The sequence below is a fragment of the Phyllopteryx taeniolatus genome, chromosome 2 (genome assembly GCF_024500385.1).
Source record: "Phyllopteryx taeniolatus isolate TA_2022b chromosome 2, UOR_Ptae_1.2, whole genome shotgun sequence".
Classification (NCBI taxonomy): Eukaryota; Metazoa; Chordata; class Actinopteri; order Syngnathiformes; family Syngnathidae; genus Phyllopteryx; species Phyllopteryx taeniolatus.
The window spans coordinates 39,531,524-39,544,004 of record NC_084503.1 but is presented as its reverse complement, the minus strand read 5'-3'; the positions used below and the strand labels follow the sequence as shown (position 1 = coordinate 39,544,004).

At 42.0% G+C, this 12,481-nt stretch overlaps 1 protein-coding gene across 13 annotated transcripts in view; it reads left to right on the top strand.

The window, feature by feature from the left end:
• ppfia1 (PTPRF interacting protein alpha 1) overlaps positions 1 to 12,481 on the top strand; it is a 103,254-nt gene that overhangs the window by 37,718 nt on the left and 53,055 nt on the right. For all 13 annotated transcript variants that reach the window (XM_061766201.1, XM_061766196.1, XM_061766199.1 and 10 more), the window contains exons 6-7: positions 2,207 to 2,308; positions 4,591 to 4,824. In XM_061766201.1, the coding sequence (XP_061622185.1) occupies positions 2,207 to 2,308; positions 4,591 to 4,824 (336 nt within the window). The remainder of the gene's footprint in view (positions 1 to 2,206; positions 2,309 to 4,590; positions 4,825 to 12,481) is intronic.

Here is a 12,481-nt window from a genome sequence, read left to right as displayed (position 1 = left end):
GGTTGGATAAGATTTGAAATGAGCTCATCAGAGGGACGGCCAACATTAGATGTTTTAGGGACAAAGTTAGAGAGAGCAGACTTTGATGGTTTGGACACATCCAGAGAGGAGACTGAGTGAGTATATTGGTGAGTGATGAGGATGGAGCTGCCAGGCAAGAGAGCTTGAGGAAGACCAAAAAGAAGGTTGATGGATGTAGTGAGGGAAAACATGAGGACAGTTTGTGTGGAAGAGGAGGGTGCATGAGAAAGGCTTACATGGACAAGGACGACGCACTGCGGCGACCACTAACGGAACAAACGTAAAGGAAAAGACGATAGTCATGAAAATTAATTATTAGCTTACCCTTGTTTTCTCCATTTCATTTTAATGCCTCTTACCACTAGAGGTACATACCTAAAGAGTACATAAGCTTAATTGTATTATTAAATATAATGTGGGTTATTATCAAGAAAACCATGGGAAATGGCTGGATATCAGCTCTTAAACTCTCATGATATTTTCCCTATCATCATTATAATTGTCCAAACAAATGTGCCTTTAGTTGTACCATGCAGGCATTAAAAATGAACAAGAAACTAAAGAAATGAGGCTGGTCTTTTTTTGACCCATGACTATATTCATCTATATTTATATATACTTACACATAATATAAGCATTTGTTATGCAGTATTCTTGTATTTGACTGCATGTGATTTGTGATTGTAACCAATACTTTTTGTACCCACTCAGTGACTGCTGACTGCTGTTGCTTTTGTTCGTTGCACACGACACTCGAACAGTGGACCTTTTTGTTCCTCTTGAATATTAAGCGGTTTACCCTTTTGCGTTTGGGTGGATTTTTATTCTTGTCCAACTGCCCAATTTCCATATTGGTCTGCTAACACATGCTAATGCTAACGTGTGCTAACATGTGGTAACGCTTAGAGGAAGCCGCTTAGCACACTGCTAAGAGCAAGTAGTAACCAAAGCAGTGTATGGGCCATTCACACATACACACAGTTTTTTTTATTTTATTTTATTTTATTTTTTTAGCTCCAAATTTGATGATACTGTACACATATTTAACCACTCAAATTTTTTGTTGGCCCATCTCAGGCTCCTTAATTATAATAAATCATAAAAACAGGAATAGGTTTTTCACATATTAGCAAATACATGAAATATAGCCACGTGACATTTATCCTAATAGAATTTTAACACTAAGCAAATTACAAATCCATTTGGAGGATGCTTGATAATATTTTCATGTCATTGTATGGTGCATTTATAAATTTTATTTCCTAGGGATGCAAATAGCACTAATTTAGAGGAATGGTCCATATAAGCTTTATCAATATATGGGGGATTGCTCTGTTTGAGTGCATGGGAAACAATACATTTACATATTAGTTTAGCGTGTGTCTTCATGTAGGCCAAGGGTATTCAACAAAAATTTTAAAAGGTCTAGAGGGAGAAAATGTATTGAAGCAAAGGTCTACAGTCGACTAGCCTACATTATGCAACAAGCTGCTGAAAAATGAGCCGCGGGCCGCAAATTGCACTGTGGTCGTAGTTTGGACACCTCTGTGCTATTGGGATAGTACTACACTCATTTCTCGTGTCACAACGTACAATAGATCCTCTTAAATTTCCAGTTATATAGGCCTCAAAGAAAGAACCTTAGTGACATCAAACCAACGGTCAATGTAACAGACATCAGTTGGCAAATCTTGTTTTGATAATGAAACATTGGTTTTACTGTACTTAACGTTATTTTATGTCAACTGCTTTGGGAATGTTCTCTCGTAATTCATTACTATTCACTGTTTATCCATTCTGAATCTGAGAAGTAGGGACTGATGCCACTCCTGTGTGCATCGTTTTAAAGGATAGACATTTCTTGAATTCTCCCCATTGAATGAGATTAAGATTGACAAAAGCCCTAGAGGATGTTGAACTGTCCTAGATTTTATCTATGGTCAGTGATGAAGCACTTAATGCTATAGTCATCCTTTGTTCCGGGGGTGGGTGCATGTCTTCACCCGCCCCCGCATGCCCTCAAAGCCTTAAGTGCATATATATATATATATATATATATATATATATATATTAATTACCAGTCACTGGAAAACTGTAACCGTACATATCATAAATAGACAGACATAAGTGTTCTATGTTCACTGCTGATAAATTAACTCGGTGTTAACAAACTCTATCTCTGTAGTTGGCTTACCTCAGAGAGCAGAGCTGCCAGAAGAGGGGATTGGCAGATGGAACCAGTGAGGTCAACCACAACTCTGAAAATACACCAAGCACTAATGGGAAGGTGAGGTTACTCATCAGCATATGGTTGAAAGACATGCGTGTGAGAAAGCCGGTGTATGACAAGTGTCAGCCATCTGTTTGGTCAATTGAATAAAATCATTGCGTGTTCAATTATTACAGCAAAATTATTACAGGAACCAATTGTACATTTTTTAAAATTTATTTAACCTTTATTTAACCAGGTTGGTCTCATTGAGATTAAAAATCTCTTTTTCAAGAGAGACCTGTGTTGTGTAAATGGTTTTCTCATGTGCTGTAATTAATTGAACATGCACTGATTTAATTAGAATAAGTTATGTAATACAGGTATTTAGATACAGTAGGTGTACCTTATTGCAAATTTCCTCATTGTGGGACTAATTAAGGTTATCTTAATCCTGCAAAAGGAATTAAAGTGACACATGAGCATTATTCAATTAACAGATACATACAGCACTTCAGAGTAGTGGTTTAGAAGCATCGTGCTTAAATAGTACCAGGGCTGAGCTCCAGAGATTCAGTCGTGATATGGGAGAAAGTTCTAGTAAACCATCACTGCAGCCCTCCACCAGTCGGGGCTTTATGGCAGAGTGGCCCGACGGAAGCCACTCCTCAGTGCAAAACACATGAAAGCCTGCATGGAGTTTGCTAATAAAAACACCCGAAGGACTACAAGATGGTGAGAAATAAGATTCTCTGGTCTGATGACACCAAGATAGAACTTTTTGGCCTTAATTCTAAGCAGTGTGTGTAGAGAAAACCAGTCGCTGCTCATCACCTGTCCAATACAGTCCCAACAGTGAAGCATGGTGGTGGCAGCATCATGCTGTGGGGATGTTTTTCAGCTGCAGGGACAGGACGACTGGTTGCAATCGAAGGAAAGAGGAATGCGGCCAAGTACAGGGATATCCTGGACGAAAACCATCTCCAGAGTGCTCAGCGCCTCAGACTGGGCCGAAGGGTCACCTTCCAACAAGACAATGACCCTAAGCACACAGCTAAAATAACAGAGAGGCTTCAGAACAACTCTGTGACACAAACTCAATTGACCATCTCTGGAGAGACCTGAAAATAGCTGTTCACCATCCAACCTGACAGAACTGGAAAGGATCTTAAGGAGGAATTGCAGAGTATTCCCAAATCCTGATGTGAAAAACCTGTTCCATCATTCCCAAAAAGACTCATGGGTGTATTAGCTCAAAAGGGTCTGAATACTTATGGCTGTGTGATATTTCAGTTTTTCTTTTTACTAAATCTGCAAAAATTTCAACAATTCAGTTTTTTTTCTGTCAATATGGGGTGCTGTGTATACATTCATGAGGGAAAAAATGAACTTGAATTAATGATTTTAGCAAATGGCTGCAATATAACAAAGAGTGAAAAATTTAAGGGGGCCTGAATACTTTCTGTACCCACTGTACATTCATTCATTGCTCAACATAATTGACGAAACACCAACAGAATCAGAACCAAAAGTTTCCTTCCAGAATCAAAATTTTATACGGCCCACTATTCTACAAAATACAAATGTGGGCAAAGATTGCTTATTAGATTTGTCAATTTGCATACACAAATATTTAATTTTCAGACATTTGTTTCATGTCGTAAAATCTAAATCTAATTAAACTGCAGGTGTGTCAAATAATCAAAATACCAAAAATGTTCTTATGTTCACTGAGAAATGACTAAAAAAAACACAATTTATGTTGAGTGCTGTACATAGACACACTGTCGCATCACGGGATGTATATCACGTCTCACAAGCCACGGCAGTCGCCACTTCCATTAGAAATTGTAAGGTTCTATTGTGAATAGAAATGCTTTATAATCATGAAATAATTAAAAAGATGATGAAATATACATAAATTGTTGCTGAAATAAATTATTAAATGGGTTCAGTGTAATTAGTGTCTTTTTACAGTTTAGTTAATTCTCATTTTGCTAAGATGAGTAGAATAAGAATTAATAACTAATATTTTATTATTAAATTTGGCGCAAACAATCCTCTTATGTTGCAAATGTTATTTCAATTCTTTTCAATTTTAGTTTGGACTCAGGGACGAGAGAGAGAAAATTCTGTCTCTGAATATAAATTGTACTGTCACAATGAAGAAACCTAAATGAAAATTCATTTGATAATATTAATCAAATGAGTCATTTTGATCACCTCTATACATTTATCTTGAATGGAGTAATGGTTATTATAATACTTCTTATTATTGTTTTACATATTTGTCCAAAGTTGCACTCTAGATTTAAAATAGACTTGAAATTGATGATGATATATCATTTATTCATCCACAGCGGTCATCAGATGGATCTCTTAGTCAGGAGGATGAGTTAGGTCCTGATTTCGGCAAGGTTGGCGAACTCCAGAAGGTGGTGGACCGTCAGACCGCAGATCTGGGCCAGATTAAGGAGCGCATGGCTGCAATGGCATCCAGAATCAGTGAGCTGGAGGAAGAGTTGGACACAGCCAGAAAAGACCTCATCAAGTCTGAAGACATGAATACACGATTGCAGAGAGACCTCAGAGAAGTAAGTGCAGTGCTGTAGTTGAACTGTTTTCATCCTTAGTTTTTATTGCAATATCCTTAGTGATAACCCCAAGGGGATTCTCACATACACATACAGTGCCGTGAAAAAGTATTGGCCCCCTTCTGAAATTATTTTTGCACAGTTTCCCCACTTTAATGTTTAAGATCATCAAACAAATGTAAATATCCTCTAAATATCAGACAAGGATAAGCCAAGTAAACATTTATTTATTTAAGAAGGAAAAACAAATATTCATAGCTACTGGTTGAGCCACCCTCAGCAGCAACAACTGAAATTAAGCGTTTTCTTCCGATGCTTCTTTCACATCTCTATGGAGATATTTTGGCCCTTTTTTCCTTGCAGAATTGTTTTAATACTGTATAGCAACACTGGAGGGTTTTTGAGCATGAAAAGCCTTTTTAATGTCATGCCACCCACAGTATTTCAATCGGCTTCAAGTCTAGACTTTGACTAGGCCATTCCAAAACCTTAATTTTGTTTTTGTTATTTTAAGCCACGAAGTAGTTAACTTGCTGGTGTTTTCAATCGTCGTCCAGCTGAAGAACAAAAGGGCGCTTCAGCTTGATGTCACGAACTGATCGCCAAACATTCTCCTTCAGGATTTTCTGTTAAAGAACAGAATTCATGGTTCGATCAATCACAGCAAGTTGTCGAGGTCCTGAAGAAGAAAAGCAGCCCAAGACCATCACATTACCACCACCATGTTTGACTGATGGGATGATGTTCTTATTCTGAAGTGCCTTGCTATATTTATGGCAGATGTAACGAGACACACACCTTCCAAAAAGCTCAACTTTCATCTTGTCAGTCCATGTAATATTCTCCTAAATATCTTGGGAATCATTCAGATTTTTGTTTTTTTTGTTTTTTTGCAAAAGTAGTATGAGCCTTTGTTCTTTTTGGTCATCAATGGTTTTTGCCTTGGAACTCTGCCATGGATGCCATTTTTGCCCAGTTTCTTTCTAATTGTTGTCTCATGAACAATGACCTTAACTGAGTTCAGGGAGGCCTGTAGTTCTTCCGAAGTTGTCCTGAGCTCTTTTGTGTCCTCCTGGATGGGTCATTGCTGTTCTTTTGGGGTAATCTTTGTAGGCCGGCCACTCCTGGGAAGGTTCACCACTTTTCCATGTTTTCTCCATGTTAGGATAATGGCTCTCCCTATGACTCGCTGGAATCCTAAAGCTTTAGAAATGGCTTTTGTAACCCTTTCAAGAATGAAAGATGTCAATTACTTTATTTCTTCTATCCATCCATTTTCTACCGCTTATCCGGGTCGGGTCGCGGGGGCAGTAGCTTTAGCATGGACGCCCAGACTTCCCTCTCCCAAGCCACTTCATCCAGCTATTCCGGGGGGATCCCGAGGCGTTCCCAGGCCAGCCGAAGGACGTAGTCTCTCCAGCGTGTCCTGGGTCGTCCCCGGGGTCTCCTCCCGGTGGGACGTGCCCGGAACACCTCACCAGGGAGGCGTCCAGGAGGCATCCGAATCAGATGCCCCAGCCACCTCATCTGGCTCCTCTCAATGCGGAGGAGCAGCGTCTCTACTCTGAGATCCTCCCGGATGACCAAGCTTCTCACCCTATATCTAAGGGAGAGCCCGGACACCCTGCGGAGGAAACTCATTTCGGCCGCTTGTATACTTTATTTCTTGACTTCTGTAATTTCTTTGGATCGTGTCATTTTGTTGGAGCTTTTTTTAGATATTTTGTCCGACTTGATTTTGAGTTGATGTATATACCGCACTTCGAAGTCGAAGTCAAAGAAGAAGAAGAAGAAGAGGTGGAAAGCGGGTTCTTCGGCAGAAAGAGAAGAGGAAAACACAGAGCCTAGAACTGAATGTGGGGACTTTGAATGTTGGGACTATGACAGGAAAATCTCGGGAGTTGGTTGACATGATGATTAGGAGAAAGGTTGATATATTGTGTGTCCAGGAGACCAGGTGGAAAGGCAGTAAGGCTAGAAGTTTAGGGGGAGGGTTTAAATTATTTTACCATGGTGTAGATGGGAAGAGAAATGGAGTCGGGGTTATTTTAAAAGAAAAGTTGGCTAAGAATGTCTTGGAGGTGAAAAGAGTATCAGATCGAGTGATGAGGCTGAAATTTGAAATTGAGGGTGTTATGTGTAATGTGATTAGTGGCTATGCCCCACAGGTAGGATGTAACCTAGAGGTGAAAGAGAAATTCTGGAAGGAGCTAGATGATGTAGTTCTGAGCATCCCAGACAGAGAGAGAGTCGTAATTGGTGCAGATTGTAATGGACATGTTGGTGAAGGTAATAAGGGTGATGAAGAAGTGATGGGTAAGTACGGTATCCAGGAAAGGAACTTGGAGGGACAGATGGTGGTAGACTTTGCAACAAGGATGCAAATGGCTGTAGTGAACACTTTTTTCCAGAAGAGGCACGAACATAGGGTGACCTACAAGAGCGGAGGTAGAAGCACACAGGTGGATTACATCTTGTGCAGACGATGTAATCTGAAGGAGGTTACCAACTGTAAGGTAGTGGTAGGGGAGAGTGTGGCTAGACAGCATAGGATGGTGGTGTGTAAGATGACTCTGGTGGTGGGGAGGAAAATTAGGAAGACAAAGGCAGAGAAGAGAACCATGTGGTGGAAGCTGAGACAGGACGAGTGTTGTGCAGCTTTTCGGGAAGAGGTGATACAGGCTCTCGGTGGACGGGAAGAGCTTCCAGAAGACTGGACCACTGCAGCCAAGGTGATCAGAGAAGCAGGCAGGAGAGTACTTGGTGTATCTTCTGGCAGGAAAGGAGAGAAGGAGACTTGGTGGTGGAACCTCACAGTACAGGAAATCATACAAGGAAAACGGTTAGCTAAGAAGAAGTGGGACACTGAGAGGACCGAGGAGAGGCGAAAGGAATACATTGAGATGCGACACAGGGCAAAGGTAGAGGTGGCAAAGGCAAAACAAGAGGCATATGATGACATGTATGGCAGGTTGGACACTAAAGAAGGAGAAAAGGATCTATACAGGCTGGCCAGACAGAGGGATAGAGATGGGAAGGATGTGCAGCAGGTTAGGGTGATTAAGGATAGAGATGGAAATATGTTGACTGGTGCCAGCAGTGTGCTAGGTAGATGGAAAGAATACTTCGAGGAGTTGATGAATGAGGAAAATGATAGAGAAGGGAGAGTAGAAGAGGCAAGTGTGGTGGACCAGGAAGTGGCAATGATTAGTAAGGGGGAAGTTAGAAAGGCATTAAAGAGAATGAAAAATGGAAAGGCAGTTGGTCCTGATGACATTCCTGTGGAGGTATGGAAGCATCTAGGAGAGGTGGCTGTGGAGTTTTTGACCAGCTTGTTCAATAGAATTCTAGTGCGTGAGAAGATGCCTGAGGAATGGAGGAAAAGTGTACTGGTGCCCATTTTTAAGAACAAAGGTGATGTGCAGAGCTGTGGCAACTATAGAGGAATAAAGTTGATGAGCCACACAATGAAGTTATGGGAAAGAGTAGTGGAGGCTAGACTCAGGACAGAAGTGAGTATTTGCGAGCAACAGTATGGTTTCATGCCTAGAAAGAGTACCACAGATGCATTATTTGCCTTGAGGATGTTGATGGAAAAGTACAGAGAAGGTCAGAAGGAGCTACATTGTGTCTTTGTAGATCTAGAGAAAGCCTATGACAGAGTACCCAGAGAGGAACTGTGGTACTGCATGCGGAAGTCTGGAGTGGCAGAGAAGTATGTTAGAATAATACAGGACATGTACGAGGGCAGCAGAACAGCGGTGAGGTGTGCTGTCGGTGTGACAGAAGAATTTAAGGTGGACGTGGGACTGCATCAGGGATCAGCCCTGAGCCCCTTCCTTTTTGCAGTGGTGATGGATAGGCTGACAGATGAGGTTAGACTGGAATCCCCGTGGACCATGATGTTTGCAGATGACATTGTGATCTGCAGTGAAAGCAGGGAGCAGCTGGAGGAACAGTTAGAAAGATGGAGGCATGCACTGGAAAGAAGAGGAATGAAGATTAGCCGAAGTAAAACAGAATATATGTGCATGAATGAGAGGGGTGGTGGGGGAAGAATGAGGCTACAGGGAGAAGAGATGGCAAGGGTAGAGGACTTTAAATACTTGGGGTCAACCGTCCAGAGCAATGGTGAGTGTGGTCAGGAAGTGAAGAAACGGGTCCAAGCAGGTTGGAACGGGTGGAGGAAGGTGTCAGGTGTGTTATGTGACAGAAGAGTCTCTGCTAGGATGAAGGGCAAAGTTTATAAAACAGTGGTGAGGCCAGCCATGATGTATGGATTAGAGACAGTGGCACTGAAGAGAAAACAGGAAGCAGAGCTGGAGGTGACGGAAATGAAGATGTTGAGGTTCGCTCTTGGAGTGACCAGGTTGGATAAAATTAGAAATGAGCTCATCAGAGGGACAGCCAAGGTTCGATGTTTTGGAGACAAAGTTAGAGAGAGCAGACTTCAATGGTTTGGACACGTCCAGAGGACAGAGAGTGAGTATATTGGTAGAAGGATGATGAGGATGGAGCTGCCAGGCAAGAGAGCTAGAGGAAGACCAAAGAGAAGGTTGATGGATGTCGTGAGGGAAGACATGATGGCAGTTGGTGTTCGAGAGGAGGATGCAGGAGATAGGCTCTCATGGAAAAGGATGACGCGCTGTGGCGACCCCTAACGGGACAAGCCGAAAGGAAAAGAAGAAGAAGAAGAAGAAGTATATACCGCACCCCATATTGACAGAAAAAAACGGAATTGTTGAAATTTTTGCAGATTTGTTCACTCATTCCCTGCCAATGCTGTCCAAAGACGTCATTCAGAATCCATGTATTCCCTGCCAATGCCATCGAAAGACGTCAATGCCGTTTTTTTACGGGAATGGGTGTGGGAGGGTCTTGTGCAGTTTGTGTGATCGTCAAGCCTCTAGGTAACTACAATGAGGAATGGCATCCTGTGGAGGGCAACAATGCCATGAGGTGAACGTCCCTCCCTCAGAGGCAGAAGAAGGATGCGATGGGGTGCAAGAGAGAATGAGGAAAGGTCAACATAATGGCGGAAAGGAGAGAAGACAAAATGGGGGGAAAAAAACAAAAAAGCTTTCGGTACTAGAAATGTATTGCACCAAGGCAAGAAAAATATTCCTGCGACCGACAGTAATGACACCTTAGATCATGCGGGGGAATAAAGAATGACGCACCGAGCCAGAATGATGCTCCGAGCCGATTGCTTTGTTGCAAAGCTATCACCCAAAATGCCGGGCCATATGCCGAGATCCTCGGCAGCTTTGACAGCTGATCATCTGCCGTCCAGGATTTGAGTAAGTGGGATCCGGAATCGTCAGAGGAGTGAACTCCCTCTGGATCGCCAGCCGAGCTTCATCCCGAGACCCTCCGGATGATATGGAGACGACGGTAACTCGTTTGCAGCTAGCGTTAGCTTCATTTAGCGAGCAAACAAGCTCCTTCAATCCTTGTTGTATAAAAACATAATTTACGTAGTCCAACTAGTTCACATTACAATGTAACATCTGTTGCCAATACTGATTTGAAGTTTCCATTTCGTCCATCTTGCAGGAATTCAACCCCCGCGAGTCAAGTGTCTTTTACAATTGCGACGAAGAAAAGTAATGTTTTTTGTTGGGTTTTTTTACCCTTGCAAAGCTCATCAATAAAAAGTATTCTCTAGTAATGGTATGTATTTTTTAAAACTGAAAGACCCACATGCCAGTACGCAGTGCAGACAAAAAAGGTAGTTGAAACCTTTTTTTCTCCACATCCCCCCCGTGTATTTTTTAGTAATAGTTAGTAATTGCACAGGTTGTGCTTTGAGCAGAAGTAGGGACTGGTTTCAAGGACCATGACAACCACACAATATCCCATTCACTGCCACCAAAGAATAAAATCCAGTTGTGGATAAAAGTTTGCTAGATTTTATGCGCAAGGTAATAAAAACCTGGATTATTGAGCAAACTGTAGTCTAATGTAAATTCTGTACATAGTTATACTTGTAAATAAATTATTTTTCTGTCAAAAGTAATTTCTCAGTGTTGTTTTATGTTCAGATGTTTAAGATTTGCATGAAAGACAAAAAATATTGGTGTCAAAGTCATTGTTCTGCTTGATCTGTCTGCTTTCACAAAAAGGCTGTTTTCTCAGTTTATTTCCTCCAGAAACTGATTTGCCTGAAAGTAGCCAATATTTGACTGCTGATTACTAAAGAACGGTAGAAGCTAGAGACAAACTTTTTTTCTGATGAAAGAAGAGAGATTGATCTTTCTTTTGTTGGTTTTGGTGTTTATTCATAGTACACAGTATTCTGTGGGGCTTGAAAAGTGAGTGAAATTCTTCGAGAATGCCTGGCAGTCTAGGGGTTCCCTGCTCAGGAAACGGTTGGTAGTGAATGAGTTAAAAAAGAAAAACTGAAATATCACACAACTATTCCATAAGTATAAAACCATAAGTATTCAGACCCTTTGCTCAGTATTTAGTAGAAGCACCCTTTTGAGCTAATACAGCCATGAGTCTTTTTGGGAATGATGTAACAAGTTTTTCACACCTGGATTTGGGGATCCTCTGCCATTCCTCCTTGCAGATCCTCTCCAGTTTTGTCAGGTTGGCTGGTGAATGTTGGTGGACAGCCATTTTCAGGTCTCTCCAGAGATGCTCAATTGGGTTTAAGTCAGGGCTCTGGCTGGGCCATTCAAGAACAGTCACAGAGTTGTTCTGAAGCCACTCCTTTGTTATTTTAGGGTCATTATCTTGTTGGAAGGTGAACCTTTGGCCCAGTTTGAGGTCCTGAGCACACTGGAGAAGGTTTTTGTCCAGGATATCCCTGTACTTGGCCGCATTCATCTTTCCTTTGATTGCAACCAGTCGTCCTGTCCCTGCAGCTGAAAAACACCCCCACAGCATGATGCTGCCACCACCATGCTTCACTGTTGGGACTGTATTTGACAGGTGATGAGTAGTGCCTGGTTTTCTCCACACGTACTGCTTAGAATTAAGGCCAACAAGTTCTATCTTGGTCTCATCAGACCTGAGAATCTTATTTCTCACCATGTTGGAGTCCTTCGGGTGTTTTTAAGCAAACTCCATGCGGGCTTTCATGTCTTGCACTGAGGAGAGGCTTCCGTCGGGCCACTCAGCTATAAAGCCCCGACTGGTGTAGGGCTGCAGTAATGGTTGACTTTCTAGAACTTCTCCCATCTCCCGACTGCATCTCTGGAGCTCAGCCACAGTGATCTTTGGGTTATTCTTTACCTTTCTCACCAAGGCTCTTCTCCCCCGATTGCTCAGTTTGGCCGGACGGCCAGCTCTAGTAAGGGTTCTGGTCGTCCCAAACGTCTTTCAATTAAGGATTATGGAGGCGACTGTGCTCTTAGGAACCTTAAGTCCAGCAGAAATTTTTTTTGTAACCATGGCCAGATTTGTGACTTGCCACAATTCTCTCTCTGAGCTCTTCAGGCAGTTCCTTCGACCTCATGATTCTCATTTGCTCTGACATGCACTGTGAGCTTTAAGGTCTTATATAGACGGTTGTGTGGCTTTCCTAAGTCCAATCAGTATAATCAAACACAGCTGGAGTCCAATGACGGTGTTGAACCATCTCAAGAATGATCAGAAGAAATGGACAGCACCCGAGTCAAATATGAGTGGCACAGCAAAGGGTCTGTAT